The 22371-nt window shown below is 37.6% G+C and overlaps 1 protein-coding gene across 6 annotated transcripts in view; it reads left to right on the top strand.

Moving 5' to 3' along the window:
• Positions 1-22371, top strand: part of Scaper (S phase cyclin A-associated protein in the ER) — a 388343-nt gene that overhangs the window by 44934 nt on the left and 321038 nt on the right. For all 6 annotated transcript variants that reach the window (XM_030244383.1, XM_011242747.3, NM_001357652.1 and 3 more), the window contains 3 exons: positions 1000-1116; positions 9284-9441; positions 18384-18643. In XM_030244383.1, the coding sequence (XP_030100243.1) occupies positions 1000-1116; positions 9284-9441; positions 18384-18643 (535 nt within the window). The remainder of the gene's footprint in view (positions 1-999; positions 1117-9283; positions 9442-18383; positions 18644-22371) is intronic.

The following is a 22371-nucleotide window of genomic DNA, read 5'->3' as shown; positions in this document are numbered from 1 at the left end:
AAGATACCAAACGTTGGCAAAGTTGATGGGAATAGACTCCTTCCTCTGGTAGGGCTATAACTTCTTTTAGAAAGGTGATTTGGTTATAACTTACTCAAATTTTTGGGTTTTTGAATACCATTTTGTCTGAATTTTTTTGTTTTCTCTAATCAGATTCATATGGTTTTGTTTTGGTTTTGTGTTTTTAGTGAGGGGTTAAAATATCTATATTACATGGAAAGTAAGCTTAGAGAGACTGGCTGGAATGATGGGCTTTGAATACAGGCTGTTGCTTAAAAATATTTTCATAGAATATGTATCCTGTCAGCTGATTGTGGGACAGAGAATAAAGAGGAAGAGAAGGCCATTTAATCCACATAGGTTCTCCAGTGAAGAGCAATGGTGTCTTTGTATTTCTACTGTATGGTGATTAAGAGGTAGAGAAAGAAATTTCATGTATTCTTATGTGCTCATCTCTTAACCCTCGCTGTTTTGTTTATTTTGATTTTTTTCCATAAACCTAGTTATCTGGAAAATCAGACAGATTAACCTGAATTAGTAGGATTGTTTTAACTTACCTTTTTGGGCATATGGAGACGCTTGTAGATTTTAACAGGTTTATCTCAGTTGGTTATGGTGATGCTGTTTTAATTTCAGTACTCAAGAGGTAGAGGCAGGAGGATCTCTTAAGTTCCAGGCCAGCCTGATCAACATAGCAAGTTCCTGGACAGCCAGACCTGCATAATGTATCCTGTTGCAAACAAGCATGTGTCTCATGTCTTCTGTAACCCCATGATCTTTTTGAGGGAAATAGTGGCAGTTGTTTCTTTGTGTGGAAAATTCTGTACCATAAACCATCAAAGATTGCTTGCTTGTTAGTGTGGTACCTTTCTGGTAGGCAAGATTGCATGCAGAAGTTAGGATTTGACCATATTTTTACTCATTAACAATCAAAAGCAAAGATTAGTTTGTTTCTCCTTCTTCTGTTAAAGTCATCTACTATATGTTCTAAATTGTCAGACCAACCTCACTGGCGTGGGAAGTAAAGAAGATGTCTCCAGGACGTCATGTGATTCAAAGCCCATCAACAGATAGAATGAATGTAACATCAACTGCAAGAAGAAGCTTAAACTTTGGGTGAGAATAAAATGTTCATAATATTATAAAACTAGTATTTCAAGAGAAAAATATTCGTAGGTGTCAACTTTATATATGAAAAACCATCTATCATTTCTGGGAAGTACTCGCCAATTTCTGCTCAGAACTCAACACACACATGCACAAACACAAACACAAATTAACTGTGTGTGCCGAATTCTAAATGGAACATCTGTATCAGTGTCCTCTACCATCAAGGCTCAGGAACTGTCACAGAAGAAAGGCAGAGAAGACTCTAAGAGGATTCGGAGAAATGCTGTAAAATTCTTCCCTTCAGGACATGACAATGCTATTGCATTCATGACTGTGTAGCTGTTGTGGTTACCTACACAAGACCTGAAGAAGATCAAGCCTGCCAAATTCCAGCATGGGATTTTGTTTTTTAATTTAATTTTTTTCTGAATTGTTACTGTGTTATTTAGTTGAGAATTTCATGCAGCAAATTTTAATAAAATTCTTTCCCTTCCCTCAGTTCTTCCTAGATTCTCCCTCCCCCACCATATAGCTTCTTAAAACCAAAACAAACAGAAAAACCACACACATACACACTCACACAAACAAAAAAAACCTACAACATGGGAGTCAATTTTTGTTGGCCAATTACTCCTAAGATTAAGTCCTGCCCTGCAGTATGGTTAATATACCTAGTAACACTGCACTAAAGGAAAACTTTTTTCCCTCTCTCAGAAGTTATCAATTGAAAATAATTTCTTGCCTAGAGGTGGTAGTTTGTGCCCACTTCCCTTCTGTCATGTTGGGATTTTGTCTGGCTTGAACTTGTACAGTTCATGTTGTCACCATCTGTGAGTTTATATATGCATCCATCCTGTTGTGTTGGAAAATGCTGTTTCCTTGAAGTTACCCAATACCTCAGGCTCTTACAACTGTCCACTTTCTTTTCTGCATAGATGTCTGAGCTTTGAGGGCAGGGGTTTAGTGAAGTCATCCTATTTAGGGTTGATGGCACCAGAGTCACTCTGCACATTGTCTAGATGTGGACCTCTGTATTACTTACCATCTCCTTGAAGAAGCAGCCTCTCTGATGAGGGTTGAGTGGTGCACTGATGTGATTGTACCTGTGTGTCATTAGGAATCACCTTACTGTGTTCATTGGGTACCCTCCCCAAGGTGAGTAGAAGACCCTTTTGCTAAACATACTACATATTTATGCCACTGAACATGGCGAAATAAAGCTGAGGGTCAACTTGAAGCTTTACTCTAATGACTAGCATTCATAGTGCTAGGCCTATCTGTGCTGCCAATACATGAAAGCAGTGCTTCTCAACCTTCCTAATGCTATAGTCATTTAATGAAGTTCTTCATGTTGTGGGGATCCCCAAACATAAAATTATTTTTGCTACTTCATAACTAATTTTGCTACAGTTATGAATCGTATCTGTTGTGTTTTCTGATGGTCTGAACTACCCCTGTGAAAGGGTTATTTGACTCCTAAAGGAGTTGCCACCTACAGGTTGAGAACCTCAGTTGCTCTAAGCTGTATCATATTGACAGCAGAAGTTAACTCAGAGCATCTCAGTTCGTATTTCTTTGAAGTTGTTGATGCTTACTCTTATAGCTCAAATTTGATTTAGAGTCTTCTTTATAATTTTTTTAAATTTCAGTTAGAATATTGTTCAATTCAAGACCATCTGTGTAGTTCTTTTATATGTTTATTTCTTCTTACTGATATTCTTTACATGGCACTATTTAAAAAAAATGTATTCTCATATTATATCCCAACTGCAGTTTCCCCTCCCCTCCCTCTTTACTTCCTACCCCTCTCAAGCAACACCTCACCTACCCCATCCACTTGCCATTTCTTTTTAGAAAAGAGCAGACCTCTCATGGATATCAACCAAACATGGCATATCAAGTTGCAATAGGACTAGGTACTTCCCCTCATATTAAAGCTGTTCAGGGAAACCTGGTTTGAGGAAACAGTTCCCAAAAGCAGGCAGAGTCAGAGACAGCCCTTGCTCCCACTATTAGGAGACTGGGTTACACAACTGTAACATATGCAGAGGGCCTAGGTCAGACCTTTGCAGGCTCCTTGGTTGCCAGTTCAGTTTTTGTAAGGTCCTATGAGTCTAGGTTTGTTGATTCTGTAGCTTTTCTTGTGGAGTCCTTGACACTTCTGCCTCCTACATTCCTTCCTCTGTCTCTGCCTGATTCACTGAGTTTTTCCTAATGTTTGGCTATGGGTCTCTACATCTGTTTCCATCACTTGCTGAATGGAGCCTCTCTGTGATCATGCCAGGCTCTTGACTATGAGTACAGAAGAATGTCATTAGGAATCACTTCATTTACTATTTTTGGTTTTGGCTGGCATGTTTGGTTCTATCTTAGGTCTTTGGAGCATCCAGCCTCTCGTTTCTGGTTGTCCAGGCAGTGTCAGGGGTGGGCTCCTTCTTGTGACATAGGTCTCAAGCTGGACCAGTCATTGGTTGGCCATACACAAAATTTGTGTGCCACCTTTACCCCAGCTCATCTTGCTGGCAGGACAAACTGTAGTTTGAAAGTTTTGTGGTTGAGTTGGTGTCCCATTCTCTTGCCTGTACATAGATGACCAGTTCAGGCTCTGTATTCCCTATTACTAGGAGTCTTAGCTTGCATCACCCTAATAGAGTCCTGGGAATTTTCATTGGAAATTTCCGAATTGCACCGTTCCAATTCCAAATGACTCTCCTAGTACTCTTTCCCTTTATCCTTCCTCAACCCGATCCTTCGTGTTTCTGTCCCTACCTGCTCCCAGTCCACCGACAATATCTATTCTATTTCCTCTTCCCTGGGAGACTTGTGTATTCCCCCTTGAGCCTCCTCTTTACTTAGCCTCTCTGAGTCTGTAGATAGCAGCATGATTATCCTTTATAATTAATATCTAATAATTATACAGTTACAAGTGAGAATATACAATGTTTGTCTTTCTGGGTCTGGGTTACCTCATTCAGGATGACTTTTTTCAGTTCCATCTATTTGTCTGTAAATTTCATGATATTACTATTTTTTAACAGCTGGATAATACTCCATTGTGTAAATGAACCACATAATTTTTTTATCCACTCCTCAGTTGAGGGACATCTGGGTTGTTTCCAGTTTCTGGCTATTATGAATAAAGCTGCCATAAACATAGTTGAGTTTTGAGGTAGAATGGAACATCTTTTGTGTATATGTCCAGGTGTTTATAGCTGGGTTTTGAGGTAGATCAATTCCCAATTTTTTGAGAAACCACCATATTGATTTTCAATGTGGCTGTACAAGATTGCATTGACACCAGCAATGGAGGAGTCTTCCCATTTTTCTATGTCTTCTTAAGCATGAACTGTTGTTCAGTTTTTTTATCTTAGCCACTCTGACAGGTTTAAGATGGACTCTTAGAGTCATTTTGATTTGCATTTCCCTGATTGCTAAGGATATTAAACATTTCAAGTGCTTCATGGCTATTTAAGATTCTTCTGTTTAGAATTCTTTGTTTAGGTCCGTACCTCATTTTTTAATTTGATTATTTGATTTGTTGATGTATAGTATCTTAGGTCCTTTATACACTTTGGAAATTGGCCCTCTGTCAGATATGAGGTTGGTAAAGATCTTCTCCCATTCTGTGGGGTACTGTTTTATCCTATTGTTGGTGCCTGCTTTACAGAAGCTTTTCAGATTCATGAAGTCCCATTTACTGTTGATCTTAGTGCCTGTGCTGTTGGTGTTCTGTTCAGGAATTTATTTCTTGTACTGATGCATTCAAGACTATTCCCCATTTTCTCTTCTATCAGGTTGAGTTTTGTGCGGCATGATGGATATGAATATGGATCTATTTACATTCTTGCATGTGCTGACATCTAGTTAGACCAACACCATTTGTTGAAGATTTTTTTCCATTGTATAGTTTTGGCTTCTTTGTCAAAAATCAGGTTTTTCTTTGTGTATGGATTCATGTCTGGGTCTTTGATTCGATTCCATGAATCAGTATTTCTGTTTTTATGCCAACATCATGAGTTTTTTATTACTAAAGTTCTGTAGTAGAGCTTGAATTAAGGGACGGTGATACCTCTGGAAATTCTTTATTGTATAAGATTGCTTATACAATAAAGAATTTAACTATTCTGGAGTTTTTCTCCATATCAAGTTGATTATTGGTTTTTTTTCAAGGTTTATAAAGAATTGTGTCAGCATTTTGATGGGAATTGCATTGAATCTGTAGATTGCTTTTGGTAATATGACCGTTTTTGCTGTTAATCCTACTGATCTACATGAGCTTGGGAGATCTTTCCATCTTCTGATATCTTATTCAATTTCTTTCTTCAAAGTTCTTGTCATAAAGGTCTTTCACTTGCTGGCTAGAGTTACCCCAAGATACTTTATATTATTTGTGGTTTTTGTGAAGGGTGTTGCTTCTCTGATTTTTTTTCTCATCCTATTTAATGTTTGTATATATGAGGACTACTAGGTTGTTTTTGGAGTTAATCTTATATCTCACCACTTCACTGAAGCTGTACAGCTATAGAGTTCCCTGGTAGAATTTTTGGGGTTACTTATGTATACTATCACATATCATCTGGAAATAGCAATCTTTGACTTTTTCTTTTCCAATTTGTATACCCTTGATCTCCTTCAGTTGTCTTATTGCTTCATCTAGAACTTAAAGTACTATATTATTAGATTATTAGTTGGTCTTGTATCTGATTTTAGTGGAATTGCTTTGGGTTTCTTTTTTCTCTTCATTTAATTTGATGTTGGCTATTGATTTGCTGTAAGTTGCTTTTATTATGTTTAGGTATTTCCATTGTATCCCTGGTCTCTCCAATACTTTTATCATGAAGGGATGTTGGATTCTGTCAAAGCCTTTTCCAGTATTTAATGAGATGATTGTTTATTTTTTTTTAAGTTTGTTTATATGGTATATTACATTGACAGATTTCCATATGTTGAACCATTTCTGCATCTGTGGAACAAGGCCTACTTGATCATGATGGATGGTTTTTCTTTGCATCAATGTCTATGAAGGAAAGTGGTGTGCATTCTTTTTATTTGTTGAGTCTTTCTGTGGTTTAGGTGTTAGGATTACTTTGACCTCATAAAAAGAATATGACAATGTTTATTCTTTTTCTATTTTATGAAAATTTTGAGAAGTATTGGTATTAGCTCTTTTTTGAATGTCTGGTAGAATTCTGTGCTAAATCCTTCTGGTCATGGGCTGTTTTGGTTGAGAGACTTTTAATGACTGCTTCTATTTTCTTAGGGGGTCATAGGTCTATTTAAATTGTTTTGCTGATCTTGATTTAACTTTGGTAAGTGTTATCTATTAAGAAAATTGTCTATTTCTTTTAGATTTTCCTGTTTTCTGGAGTACAGGTTTTTGGAGTATGATTAATGAGTCTTTGGATTTCTTTGGTATCTCTTATGTTCCCCTTTTCATTTCTGATTTTATTAATTTGAATATTCTCTGTGCTTTTTTAGTTTCGATAGTGATTTGTCTCTTACTGATTTTTCTCAAAGAACTAACTCTTTGCTCCATTGATTTTTTTTTGTATTGTTATTTTTATTTCTATTTTATTGATTTCAGCCCTAAGTTTGATTATTTCCTGCCATCTACTCCTCTTAGATGTTTTTGCTTCTTTTTGTTTCAGGGCTTTCAGGTGTGTTGTTAAGTTGCTAATATGAGATCTCACTGATTTCTTTCAAGGCACTTAGTACTATGAACTTTAATCTTAGCACAGCTTTCATTGTATACCACAGTTTGGGTATGTTGTGCCTTCATTATCATTGAATTCTAGGAAGTCTCTAATTTCATTATTTTTGCCTTGACCCCATAGTCATACAATAGAGAGTTGTTCAGTTTCCATGAGTTTGTAGGTTTTCTGTTATTTCTGTTGTTGTTGAAATCCAACTTTAGCTTGTGGTGATCTGTTAAGATACAGGGGATTATTTCAGTTTTCCTGTATCTCTTGAGACTTGTTTTGTGAACAAGTATGTAGTCAGTCTTTAATATAAGCCTTTTAAATGTGTAGTATTTAGTGAAAAGTTGGCCAGTGCTTGCTTTGTCGGTTCTCTTTCCTCTATTACCCAATTTTCCTTTTTTCCCCTAAAGATTATTGCTTTATTTGTTTGTGTATGTGGACATGTCTGTATGAGTAAATGCACAGTGCCCATGGAGGCTAGGAGAGAGCATCGTATTCGTAGGAGCTGGAGTTAAAAGCACTTGTGAGCTTCACAGTGTGAGTCTAGAATCTGAACTCTGGTCCTCATTATTGAGCAGTCAGTGCTCTTAACAACTGAACCATCTCTGGTCCCCAAACCTGACCATTCTTAACAATTGCCTTATCTGTTACACCCACCATTTCACAATTAACATCTTTTTACCTATTATTACCTTGGGTATGTTTCTAATATTATTGTGTTTACAGAGCATTACAATGTTTTTAAGGCATGGGTCACACTGTATACGATAGAGTGACTTTAGCTGCCCAAGTGCTGTTGATGTGCATCACTGTGCTTTATATTTTTTCCATGTGTATATGGATATGTGAAAGTGCACATTTTTGTGAAGGATCCTCATACTTGCATGATGAACACTTTACCAACTGAGATCTCTCCTCAGCATTATAATTTGAAATGTCCATTTGCTGTGCTTTTATCATCTTTGAGGCAAGATCTTTGATATATCTGCATATCTTAAGCATCCTAACACTGTAGCTGGCCTTTAGTGAAAGCTGATTCTTGTTCAGTTGAATTAGATTTTTGCTTTCAATTTTTGTGTGTGTGAAGTTTCTAGTTAGTGTTTTCTTTGGTGAGTGTTTAATGGGTTAAAGCAGTATAAAATACTTAGACCTTGGGCAGGTGGGAGAAGATACATAAACAGAGAACACAAATACATTCTCCCAAACAAGGGAGCTTTAACAAGGTAACTTTTTTTTTTTACTGCAGTTCATTAGTCTGTTTTCTAAGACTATTGAATGCAAATTTCTTTTAGTACTGGAGACTTTGAATGCATGCATTAGTTACCTTTTCTTATGGCTGTTAGCAAATACCTGGCAAAAGCAACTTAAGGAAACTTTGAAGGATTTGCTGTTGGGTGAGACATAGTTTATCATGGCTGGGAATGTGAAGTGTCTGATCACATCCTGTCTTCAGTCAGACATGATGAATGCTAATACATGCCTGCTTTCTCCTTTTTCTTCAGTCTGAGATCCAAACCTGTGCAGTGGTGCTGGTCTTATTTGGGTTGGTCTTTTTAAAAGAGTATCTCAAAATCACTTGCCATTTTGATGCTGTTTAAAAAGCATTATATTTGTCAGTCCTATCTAGACACTCCCTCATAGACATACCCAGAGGGTTGTCTACTAGGTGATTCTAGAACCTGTCAAGTTGACAGTATTAACCATGGTAGTGCCTACATGGATAAAATTCTCACCCTTTTCTCCCTGTGATACTATTCATTATCGTTGTATAATGTATTGCTTCTTTTTCCTCCAGATGTGGTTCATAGGCTGCCTTTAGTACCTACCCACATCTTATTCTACTTGGGTTGTGCTTACTAATGGTAATGTTAGTTATAAAGTTGGTTTTTTTTTATTTTAACTTAAAATTTCAATAGGAAATAAACCATTTAATATGAATACCGCAGAGTCACTTTTTTCTGAAAAAAAAAAATTGGTAGTCTTTAAAGCCATTTACCCAGGGAACAGAAAAGGTGGGAAGGAAAGTAGATCATGTCTCCTTACCTATATTTTCTTTACCTACGTCACAGAAAAGGAAGTCAGAAGTTACCCTAACCCCAGCCAGCCAGCAGAAAGAACTGTTTCCATGTCACTGCACTAAAATTCAGGACCTAATTTCAGTTGCAGAAGGAGTGCATGGACAGATTTGGACCAGAATAGAAGAAGGATGTCACTGTTATATTGTACTTGAACCCAAGAAAAAAATTCAGTCTTTTAGTAGTCTCATAGTCTTGGTGTCTCTTCAGACCTGAGGGGTCTATAATGCTTAGAAGAAGGAGCAGTTTTAGTAGTGACTGAGTCAAGGATGATATGCATTGTTACTTAGAAAAACTAGTAATGGCAAGAAAAGATTTAGGTACTTACATATAATGGTATATTTTCACAATAATTACTTTGATATTTAATTTATCACTTGTGTTTCCCTTTCTCGATAGGAGTTTACCTGGTGCAGTAACTGCCCCATGTCTGGCTCCCACAGGTGTCAGTTGGGCTGACAAGGTAAAGGCTCATCATACTGGTTCTGCTCCTCCTGAGGCCACACCTGCTCAATCCTGTGCACCAATGACAGTGCAAAAGACGTCCCGGAAAAATGGCAAGTGATTTTGAGTTACTCTTTTTAAATTTTTTACTTATTCATGTTTTAGCTGCCTATAGTTAGAAAGGGATGTTTATACATCTTAAAACTTGGCCCTGCTGGGCAGTGGGGGCACACATCTTTAATCCCAGCACTTGAGAGGCAGAGACAGGTAGATCTCTGTGAGTCTGAGGCCAGCCTGATCCACAGAATGAGTTCCAGAATAGCCAGGGCTACATGAAGAAACCTTGTCTCAAAAAACAAACCAATCAAACAAACAACCCCAAACTTTCCCTTATTTTATGTCATATTGATCTCTATTAGTTAAAACTATAAAATGTACTCTTGCAATGTAGTAATTCATTGGTAGAGTGCTTCCCTAGCAAATAGGATATCCTGAGTTGACTCCGAAACATTTCTTTTTTGATACTATGGATGTATTTCATTTTATTTTTATATCTTGATGTCAGTTATGTTGGCTCATTTTAAATATTATTCCATCCATTTATCTAATGTACTGTCCTGATGGTTTTTTTTTTTTTTTGTACGAGTAAACTTGTTGCAAATTAGTAGTAGGCAAGAGTTCTGTACTATTCTCTTTTTTGTTGCTATAGCATAATATCAGGCTATGTGCTTTTTAAACAAAAGAAATTTATTTAACCTACAGTTTCAGAGGGGAAAAAAAATCCAAGATTGGTTGGCCCCATCAATTCAATATCTACATCCTACAAATAAAATTTTATGATCTTCAAAATTTTGAAAGAGAATTAACTCATACTCTAGAAATTATGGCTAACTAAATTATTCATTAAAACTGAGAAGAGATTTCTATACTTTTAAACATGTGAGGTCTCAAAAGAGGATTATGTTTCTCAGACCCAGATACCACTAGAAAAAAACCAGCACAGAGAGACAAAGATTTAATTAATTAAGTAATCACTCATGACAATCTCAGGATGAGAGCCACTCATCCATACTTTTTAATGAGTTAATTAGTTAATTAATTATTCAGTGATGATAATCTCAGGATGAGAGCCTCTAGTCCAGACTTTTTTTATGATTATAGTGTGCTGAAAGTGAAGAATTTAGGATGATGATAATATTAAGAAATTGAAAATTAGCTAGGTATGTTAGCATGCACCCTAGGGGAATAAGATAGGATCATGAGTTTGAGGCTAGTCTGATCTACATAGCTGGTTCAGGCTAGCCTGAGTCATGTCATAAAACCTTGTCTCACCAACAATAATGGAAAACATTTAAGAAATAAATTAACTCTGAACACAGCAAAAATATCCAGACTAACAAAGAGAGACAAGAAAAAAGGAAAGATATGAAGAGAAGAATGTGAAGCGATATACATGAAATCTACAGAAATGTGCAGGGATATTACAAAGCCACATTAGAAGAAATTATATGAATTTCCCAAACTGCTAAAAGAAATCAGGTGCTATGTTTAAGAAAGCCTCTGAGTCCCAAGGAGGAAAAATGCAAAATAAATTTTATCTGAATACAATATGATAAAAATACTGAAAATTTAAGAAATAAAATAATCTTTACAAGTAATAAGCAGGAAAAATGCAAAATAAATTTTATCTGAATGCAATATGATAAAAATACTGAAAATTTAAGAAATAGAAAAATCTTTACAAGTAATTAGAGAAAATAAATACCAAAAAGGAATGAAAATAATGTTGGGTAGAGGAACTGTGAATACTAAGTACAGTGGAGCAATATGTTTAGAGTGCTGGAAGACAGAGCTTTAAAAACTGTACAGAACCAAGGTCGTAAACAGCAGATCTGTGCTTAGAGCACAGTTCTCTGCAGATAGAAAGGAAATCATCCCTGATGGACACCTGGGCCTGCAGGGAGTAGTGGGGAGCCTAGAAGGAGTCAACATGGACAAGTCAAAGAGTGTGCCCAACTTAAACGTCTACTTTCTCACAGACATGTACTTATGTTTGGGTGCACATTAGGATTTGAATCAGCTGTAAAGTAAGAGGCTTTCAGCATCTGCTAGTCATCTCTGTCTTCTTCCTATTGGGTCTTTTCCCATGCCTCACAGATATTTTGTAAGAACTGTACTTGAAAAAACCCCCAAAACAACCAATCAAATATCCCAAACACTGGAAGTGTATGCCCTTTCTTTTCTTTTTTGTTTGTTTCTTTGTTTTGTTTTGTTTTGTTTTGTTTTGTTTTTGGTTTTTATTTATTTATTTTTTACACTCCAGATTTTATCCCCCTCCCCAGCAAGTCTACCCTCTGACTGTTCATTTTTTTATTATTAGATATTTTCTTTATTTACATTTCAAATGTTATCCCCTTTCGTAGTTTCCCCTCAGAAAATTCCCTATCCCCTTCCCCCTCCCCCTGCTCCTCAACCCACCCACTCCCATTCCTGGTCCTGGCATTCCCATATATTGGGGCAAAGAGCCTTTGCAGAACCAAGGGCCTCTCCTCCCATTGATGACCGACTAGGTCATCCTCTGCTACAAATATAGCTAGAGCCACAAGTTCCACCATGTGTTTCCTTTGATTGGTGGTATCGTTCCAAGGAGCTCTGAGGGTATGTGTTAGTTCATATTGATGTTCCTTCTATGGGGCTTCAGTTCCCTGGGTATTTCTCTGGCTCCTTCATTGGGGACCTTGTGCTCCATCCAATGACTGTGAGCATCCACTTCTGTATTTGTTTATGGGATGGATCCCCAGGTGGGGCAGTCTCTGGATGGTCCTTCCTTCAGGCTCTGCTCCAAACTTTGTCTCTGTAACTCCTTCCATGGGTATTTTGTTCCCCATTTTAAGAAGGAACAAAGTATCCACACTTTGGTCTTCCTTCTTCTTGAGTTTCATGTGTTTTGCAAATTGTATCTTGGGTATTCTAAATTTCTGGGCTAATATCCACTTATCAATGAGTGCATATCATGTGTGTTCTTTTGTGATTGGGTTACCTCACTCAGGATGATGCACCTAAGAGGAGTAGACAGCAGGAAATAATCAAACTCAGGGGCGAAATCAACCAAGTGGAAACAAGAACTATTCAAAGAATCAACCAAACAAGGAGCTGGTTCTTTGAGAAAATCAACAAGATAGATAAACCCTTAGCTAGACTCACTAGAGGGCACAGGGACAAAATCCTAATTAACAAAATCAGAAATGAAAAGGGAGACATAACAACAGATCCTGAAGAAATCCAAAACACCATCAGATCCTTCTACAAAAGGCTATACTCAACAAAACTGGAAAACCTGGACGAAATGGACAAATTTCTGGACAGATACCAGGTACCAAAGTTGAATCAGGATCAAGTTGACCTTCTAAACAGTCCCATATCCCCTAAAGAAATAGAAGCAGTTATTAATAGTCTCCCAGCCAAAAAAAGCCCAGGACCAGATGGGTTTAGTGCAGAGTTCTATCAGACCTTCAAAGAAGACCTAATTCCAGTTCTTCACAAACTATTCCACAAAATAGAAACAGAAGGTACTCTACCCAACTCATTCTATGAAGCCACAATTACTCTGATACCTAAACCACAAAAAGACCCAACAAAGATAGAGAACTTCAGACCAATTTCCCTTATGAATATCGATGCAAAAATCCTCAATAAAGTTCTTGCTAACCGAATCCAAGAACACATCAAAACAATCATCCATCCTGACCAAGTAGGTTTCATCCCAGGGATGCAGGGATGGTTTAATATACGGAAATCCATCAATGTAATCCAGTATATAAACAAACTCAAAGACAAAAACCACATGATCATCTCGTTAGATACTGAGAAAGCATTTGACAAAATCCAACACCCATTCATGATAAAAGTCTTGGAAAGATCAGGAATTCAAGGCCCATACCTAAACATGATAAAAGCAATCTACAGCAAACCAATAGCCAACATCAAAGTAAATGGTGAGAAGCTGGAAGCAATCCCACTAAAATCAGGGACTAGACAAGGCTGTCCACTCTCTCCCTACCTATTCAACATAGTACTTGAAGTCCTAGCCAGAGCAATTAGACAACAAAAGGAGATCAAGGGGATACAAATTGGAAAGGAAGAAGTCAAAATATTACTTTTTGCAGATGATATGATAGTATATATAAGTGACCCTAAAAATTCCACCAGAGAACTCCTAAGCCTGATAAACAGCTTCGGTGAAGTAGCTGGATATAAAATTAACTCACACAAGTCAATGGCCTTTCTGTATACAAAGGATAAACAGGCTGAGAAAGAAATTAGGGAAACAGCACTTTCTTTAAAATAGGTTTTAGTAAGTTTAACTCTCTGACCTTCTCTTTAGCTGTTCTTATCATAGTTTTCCTAATTCATAGAGCTGGTGCTTCTTTGTGTGGTTGATTTCAATCCATATGTGAATATGCATTAATCCAATTAGCACAGTAACTGTCTATCCAAACATTAACCATTTGTATGCTTGGGAAGTTACCACTCCACTTCCTGGGAGAATCAGACCCATTTTAATGTCTGACTGCTTCAAGTGTGAAGCTGACAAACAGCTCTTGACAAATCAAGAGTTTGCCTCCAAGTCAGCCTGTTGTTTTAAATCATTATATACCATTCAGGGATGCTTTATTTCAGCTATAAGGACCACTGTACCTGAAGCTATGACTTCTATTTCAGAAGGCCCTGCACTAACCATTGCTACTTCAGACAACTTGCACCAGCTTCAGCTATCACTAGCTTTGGTGACCTTTTCTCCTGTAACAATTCTCACTAAGGCCTGGGTGGGAGAATAAACTGTCCTCTCTTTCAAAAGAAGCCTCCTGAGTTGTTATAACTGAAAGCCTATATTTGTTCCTTTTACCAAACTTGAGGTTGGTGTGGAACTTGGATCAGTATTATGAATGGTTCAAAAATATAGTCCTACATTTATATCCCAGTCCCTCCAGGGTGTATATAATCAGAGGGCCAAGCTGTAATATGAGGAGGAGACAGTGGCAGTGGTTGTCATGTTGATAACAGCCACAACAGTAACAAGTGGTAGTGGTTATAGCCAAACAATGAGAAGGCTGCTGTAGAGTTCTAGGCCTGAATAGCAGGCAACCCGATGACCTGAATTCAGTTCCTTGGTACTTTAGTGGAAGGAGAGCAATGACTCCTGAAACTTGTTCTCTGACAAATAAAACAAATATGAAAGCAATAGGGGGGGAGCCCACAATCATACAATCAACCTCTGGCTTACTCACACACACACACACACACACACACACACACACACACACACAGTGGCAGGTGGGAGAGGGAGAGAGAGGGAGAGAGAGAATTATAGGTTTTTCTTTTCTGTCTTGCAGGATGATAGAGAAGAGTTTGGTTTGAGATTGTATTAAAGTCTATTACTCCTTTTGAGATTTCCAGTGAAACCCACCCCGAGTATTTAGAAAGCCCACTACATCCCTGAATTCCAGTTTTTGTTTCCAAGAATTGTACAGTTACTTCAATTTCTGCTTAGCTCATTAACATCCCAGCTGCTTCTTTCTGCTGCTTTTTTGGAGTCTTGCCTTGTATACAAAAAGCTGAGTAGTTGTCAGCACCTCAGGGAAGATTGAATGCAGATTTTGGGGGGAGGGGCTTATTTGTCTGTAGTATCCCCCACTTTCTGTAAGGCACTGTCTCTGGACTATAGTGCCAGGCAGGAATGCTGACTTTGCTAGAACACTGTTCCTTGTACTCTCAATGCCAAGTGTCTTCAGTCAGAATGCTCATATGAACATGAGTCTGATGCCGCCATTCCCTTCCCTCAGGAACTGTAGATTCTCAAGACATGCTTATGCTGGTTGCTTTCCAGCACCTTTAAACAGTTCCTTTGTATATTTTGTCTAGTTTTTATGGCTGTTTTTGGCAAGAAAAAGGCCAATTTTCATGCAAGCTATTTTTTTATGGCCTGAACTATTAAGTCTAAGTACGTATACATGCATACATGGAATGTTTACTCAAATTAAATCATGCTGAAAATATTGTGAAATTTCAGGTGATTTAAATCATTTGAGAGATAGGGGGTGGGAGTGCTGCTGGTGAGATGGCCCAGTGTGTAAAGAACTCACCATCAAGTCTGATGACCTAAGTTCAGTACCTGGGACAAATCCACATGGTAGGAAGAACCAACTCTTGAAAATTACTGTGATCTTCCTATGAGTACATCCTCCATAAAATAGAGATAAGGCATATTTTGTTACTAATCACATGGAATTAAGTTACAAAAAAATACAAAAATATAGCTGTGTAATTCTGAAAATTTTGGGACTTCATAAGGTACATCTGGACGGTGTCAGGAAGGACATCTCTTTGAAAACTTGAAAAATGAGTTAAATGAAGGTGAACATTTAAGAATTATGGAGATGAAGTTTACTCAAACTAAATATCCTTCTTTTGAAGTTACAAAAGGAAAGTTAAAGCCCAAGGAAAGAAAAATTGATACCTGTAAATTTAAGAGATACTTTTCAAATACATGAATAAAATGACTAGTCTCTAGTAATGTGGATGAAGGGATACAAGAGATAAAGGTATGTGTCAGGTAAAAGCTGGGAAATAATATAGAGAAAGTGCCAACGTTGACAAGGTAGTAATAGACTATTAAAGCAGCATTATACCTCACATTTAGAAAATCAGGGAAAATTTAAAAAATTTTTTAAAATGAAACTTCAAATTTACATAATAAGAGTTAGGAGAAGCTTGAAGGGACTTTATAATTATTTTGAAAAAATGCAAATCTGAAATATCTTTTTCCAAAAAGATTTTACATTAAGATGTCTATACTTATGAGTTTTTCTAAACTTGTAAAAATAAAAATATCAAGTCTATAGAAATTTATCCTAAAGTTAAAAAGGTCATATTTTATGTTAGCATAGTCTTAACATCAAGACCTAATATGGAAATTATATGAAGGTTGTCTCTTAAACACTGATGTAAATATTCTAACCAAGCATTAATGCATTGAATGCTGTTATAAGTACATTGATGTATCACAACCAATTAGGATATTTTAATTATTCTTCAAATAGTGGCTATATTGAGTTGAATTTAATGCAACTTTACAAATGATATTTGTAATATTGGAAAATTTATATGTATAAGATTGTGAACCCAGATGTCCCTCAATAGAGGAATGGATACAGAAAATGTGCTACATTTACACAATGGAGTACTGCTCAGCTATTAAAAGGAATGAATTTATGAAATTCCTAGGCAAATGAATGGACCTGGAGGGCATCATCCTGAGTGAGGTAACACAATCACAAAAGAACTCACATGATATGTACTCGCTGATGAGTGGATATTAGCCCAGAAACTTAGAATACCCAAGATACAATTTGCAAAACACATGAAACTCAAGAAGAACAAAGACCAAAGTGTGGACACTTTCCCCCTTCTTAGAATTGGGAACAAAACACCCATGGAAGGAGTTAGAGACAAAGTTTGGAGCTGAGACGAAAGGATGGACCATCTAGAGACTGCCATACCCGGAGATCCATCCCATAATCAGCTTCCAAACGCTGACACCATTGCACACACTAGCAAGATTTTGCTGAAAGGACCCAGATATATCTGTCTCTTGTGAGGCTATGCCAGTGCCTGGCAAACACAGAAGTGGATGCTCACAGTCATCTATAAGATGGAACACAGGGCCCCCAATGGAGAAGCTAGAGAAAGTACCCAAGGAGCTAAAGGGGTCTGCAACCCTATAGGTGGAACAACAATATGAACTACCCAGTACCCCCCGGAGCTCTTGTCTCTAGCTGCATATGTAGCAGAAGATGGCCTAGTTGGCCATCATTGGAAAGAGAGGCCCATTGGTCGTGCAAACTTTATATCCTCAGTACAGGGGAACGCCAGGGCCAAGAAGTGGGGGGGGGGCGGGGGGGAGGGTATTGGGGGGACTTTTGGGATAGCATTGAAATGTAAATGAAATAAATACCTAAAAAAAAAAAGATTGTGAAAGGAGATGTAAATTTTAGTTTCTTCTACTTTTGTTCTAATACTCTGTTTTGAGTGGCTCAGACAGTTTAACACATGATTTGCTGTCCTTAAACAGTCATTACTGTGGGAATATTTTATCAATATAGTTTTCAGTGGAGGGTCAGTGAAGATGCAATTTGTCTGCAGCCTTTTATTTTTTGTTTCCAAGAGACCTTGGTATAGTTTTTATTTTGAAATACCCCCTTTTACTTGCTTCAGTTTTTAAATTATATGATAGTATTTGTGTTGGCTGTCTTGGCTAATGGATTAGGTCCAACTTTTTGGTAGTGCTTTTCTTTCTTTTAAAGAATGGAGGGATTAATCAGCATGGTTTGAAGAGGAACTGGCTGAATTAACTTGAAACTGAAATCTTTTGTTAAACTTTTAATTTTGCAATTCAGTTTTTTCTCCTTGTGTGGTTCTTACTCATTTTATGATTTTTTGCTTAATTTGCATTATATTTAAGTATAAACAAGATATACTTAAAAACATTTAGTATGTTTTGATAAAGTTAAACATGACTAAATATTGAGTATAGATAGAATCGATATGACTTACATCATTGTTTCTTTTGCTGGGTATACTAATAGTATTGAAGATGTTTTCTGTTAAGAAGCAGACTAAATAATTGCAGTGCAATAATGTCTAAAATTTGCCTTAAAATATTTTAGGAGCTGGGCGTGGTGGCGAATGCCTTTAATCCCAGCACTTGGGAGGCAGAGGCAGGCAAATTTCTGAGTTTGAGGCCAGCCTGGTCTACATAGTGAGTTCCAGGACAGCCAGAAACCCTGTCTCGAAAAACAAAAACAAACAAATATATATGTATATATATAATATATTATATATATATGTATATATACACACACACACACACATACATATATATGGAAAAACAATAGGGAAGATGAAATTAAATTGGAAAACATTTCTTTTTATAGTTTCTCTTAATATATTTATCATCTAATGAAAATTTGATTTAATTCTTCCCTTAATTACATAGAACGGAAAGATGCTGAGGGTTGGGAGACTGTTCAGAGAGGTCGGCCAGTGCGTTCCCGATCGACAGCAGTTATACCTAAAGTTTCACTAGTGACAGAAACCTTAAGGTCAAAGGATGACAGTGATAAGGAAAACATATGCCTTTTACCTGAAGAAAGCATACAGAAAGGAAAACTTGAAGACAGATGTTCTACTGTTGAATCGTTATCCAAAGACTCATTATTACATTCTTCTGACCATCCTCTTTCTGAGAGAACTCAGGTAATACATTTTGAAAATCCTCACTACTGTGTTCAAACATGTCTGTGTGTGCTAGACTGACTTATGCTCTCCACTCCAGCCTTTGTTCCTATAATTTTAGATCTTAAGAAAAGTTTCAGACTAGATTGAAAGTTTCTACTTAGATTCACATATTAATGTTTATTATATCTTCTTTTTATACTGCCTATATGTCTGTCTATACTATGCTAAACACTGGAGATTAATGTGCCAACCTGAAAGCCATTAACTTTTATACCATAGCATGTATCTTCTAGAAACAGATAGATTCTTTTATGTTATATTATAAAGTGAACATAACATTTCTAGAATATCTAATATATAGTCAGTATTTAAATTTTTCTTATTGTACTAGCTTTTTAGTATTATGCTAAATACTTAAAGGATTTAAAAATTGTTTTTAAAGATTATATTTATTATTAGCATGTGTTGTGGTGTACCTGAAGAGGTCAGAGTTGGTTGTCTCCTACTATTGTGGTTTGGGGTTTTGAACTCAGGTCATCAGGCTTGGCATTTTACCCACTGAGCCATCTTGCCCATTCCTTTGTTTATACTTAAAATATGGAGCCTTACTATGTAGCCAGGGCTGGCCTGTAACTTAACTATCCTCTTGCTTTAGCCTTTCAAAGATAGACATTACAGTTATATCCTACCATGCCTGACTGCTTTTGTTGTTTGCTTTTTAATTTTGATATAGTTTTGCTGTGTAACTCAGGATGGCCATGACTCATGATCATCTCTTTTCAGCTTTTAGAGTTCTGGGACTGTAAGAATGTTACTATGCATGGCACTGCTGATCGTCTTCATAGATTGTTTTCTGATTTAGAAGTGTATCTACAATTTGATAGTAGTGTTTTCATTAGGGACAATTCCTCATCTATCTTATGCTTTCATCCTTGATATGTCTAGAAGAGCTCATTGAAGCTTTGGTTTTGTTTTGCTTCATAAACAGTGTTCTTTGTTTTTTCATTCTTTTTAGTTCAGTTTATTTTATCCCTTTGTGTCAGAAATAAAGTGATTATACTTAATGTCCCATTGATGGTAACTTTACAAGGTCTTATTAATCAGCTCAGATGGTGTTCTCTTGTTTCAATTGGGGTTTAGTATCATTAAAAAATGACATTGATTTTAGCTAATATCATCCCCATTGAGTCCTGGTAGCTTCTTGCTTTCCTGGCCTCTGGGACTTTCTGGTGGCTACCCCCACTCCCTATCCCCTATTGCTACATACCTCTATTCAATTTCCTGACCCTCTGTACATCTCCTGTCTCCTTCCACACCTCACCTGATCCTGCTCCCACTTTTCCCTCCCGCCTCCTCTCTTCCTCTCAAGTTCCTCCCACCCTCTACCTCCTGTGATTATTTTGTTACCCCTTCTAAGTAGGACTGAAACATCCACACTTTGGTCTTCCTTCTAGAGAATCTGTAGAGACCATATGGAGAGGATAGGCATGGCCCCTCTTTGAGGGATGGGGCCACCCATCTTTCCCAAAAATTTTAACCCAGAATTGCTCCTGTCAAAAGGAAATGCAGGGACAAAGTGTGGAGCATAAACTGAAGGAAAGGTCATGCAGAGACTGTCCCATTTGGGGATTCACCCTATATGCAACCACAAAACCCAATCACCATTGATGATGCCAAGAAGTGCTTGATGACAGGAGCCTGATGTAGTTGTCTCCTGAGAGGCTCTGCCAGCACCTGACCAATACAGATGTGGATGCTTTAGCCAACACTCAGATTGAGAACAGGGACCCTGATGGAGGAGTTAGGGGAAGTACTGAAGGAGCTGAAGGGGTTTGCAGCCCCATAGGAAGAACAATATCAACCAGTCTGACCTCTCCCCTACCCCAGAGCTCCTAAGGACTAAACAACCAACCAAAGAATACACATGGAGGGACCCATGGCTCCAGCTGCATATGTAGCAGAGGATGGCCTTATTTGGTACCAATGAGAGGGGAGGCCCTTGTTCCTGTGAAGGTTTGATGCCCCGGTGTAGAGGAATGCTAGGGTGGTGAGGTGGGAGTGGGTGAGTTGATAGGGGAGCACCCTCATAGAATCAGGGGGGAGGGGAACAGGATAGGGGGTTTGCAGAAGAGAAACCAGGAAAGGGGGGGTAACATTTGAAATGTAAATAAATAAAATAACAAAGAATTCTTTTAAAAGGCAGGAAAGTTAAAGAAAATGACATTGAGATATTGTTTTGCCTTAACTGTCTACAACTGGCAATGTTAAGTATATTTTTTGAAGTTAAGGTTCCCAGTATTTTTTCACTTTGACTTATGAACTCATATGCTTTTTAAATAAATTTATTTTATATAAAATTTCTCATTCATTTGGTATAATTGTTATATAAAATGATCAATAACATATTGTGTTACCAAAAGAGTGAATCTAAATAAAGTCATTTATAAAATAGTTGTATTATTTTCAGTTTAGAATGATATTTACCATTTAAATTAATCTTTATCTCTAAGATATCTTCCCCATTGGAAATATTTCTTAACTTCCTGGTCTTGCTTTTTCCTTTTTCTTTTTACTTTTTTGGTATTGGTGAATGAGCCTAGGTGTTACACACATGCCAGGCAAGTGCTCTACCACTAAGCTACATTTTGTTTTTAACTTTTTTCTTTTGAGATAGGGTGTTTCTGAGGGGTTCAGGTGGACTTTGACTTAACTTTGTAGCCCAGGCTGATTTTGAACTTGTGATTCTCTTCTCAGCCTTCTAAGTCCCTGAAACCACAGGTCTGCACTGCCAGGCCTATCCATGACAAGAATCTAATAGTACATTATTCTCTCCGTTTGTGTTTCTGTCTTTGTGAGATTGCAAACTTCTTTGAGGTGATACCGTATATAGTGTTCTAATGTGAGACAATATGTAAGAGCCCTAGACATGTAGAAAATAGTGTGTGTGTATGTCTGAATGTGTATACATATTATTAATCATTTTATTCATTCACATTTCAAATGATATCCCCCTTCCCAGTTAACCCTCCACAAATTCCCCACCATGCCTTCCCTCTCCCCCCTCTTCTTTGCCTATATGAAGGTGCTCCTCCACCCACTAACCCACTTCCTGCCTCACCACTCTAGCATCCTCCTGCACTGGGGCATCAAGCCTCCACAGGACCAAGGGCTTCCTCTCCCATTGATGTTAGATAAGGCTATCCTCTGCTACATTTGTACATGGCTCAACTTTTTGGTTAGTGATTTAGTCTTTGGGAGGAATGGGTGATCCAATTAGTCGATATTGTTCTTCGTATGGAGTTGCAATCCCCATCAGCTCCTTCAGTCCTTCCCTAGTTCTTCCATTGTGGTCCCTGGGCTCGGTCCAATGGTTGGCTGCAAGTATCTGCATCTGTATTGGTCAGGTGCTGGGAGAACCTCTCAGGAAACTGCCATACCAGGCTCCTGTGTCACTCCATAGTCCTGGTGGGCCTGGAACTTTCTGTGTGGACTAGGCTATCCTGAAACTCCCAGAGGTCCATTTGCCTTTGTCTCCTCTGAATGCTGAGATCACAGGTGTGCAGCACCATGCCCAGCTCTCTCTGCTTTAGGATAGGCTCTAACACTATTTGACCTGTGGTCCTCCACCTCTTCCTGCCCCTATTCTCCAGGGCTGGGATTCTAAGCACTTACCACCCTACCTGGGAACAAGTCACTTTTTAATTTTACCTACCATGTGAAGTTTTACTGATGTGTCTTACTTAAAA

This window comes from Mus musculus, chromosome 9 (assembly GCF_000001635.26).
Source record: "Mus musculus strain C57BL/6J chromosome 9, GRCm38.p6 C57BL/6J".
Taxonomy (NCBI): domain Eukaryota; kingdom Metazoa; phylum Chordata; class Mammalia; order Rodentia; family Muridae; genus Mus; species Mus musculus.
This window is presented reverse-complemented; position numbering and strand designations above follow the sequence as displayed.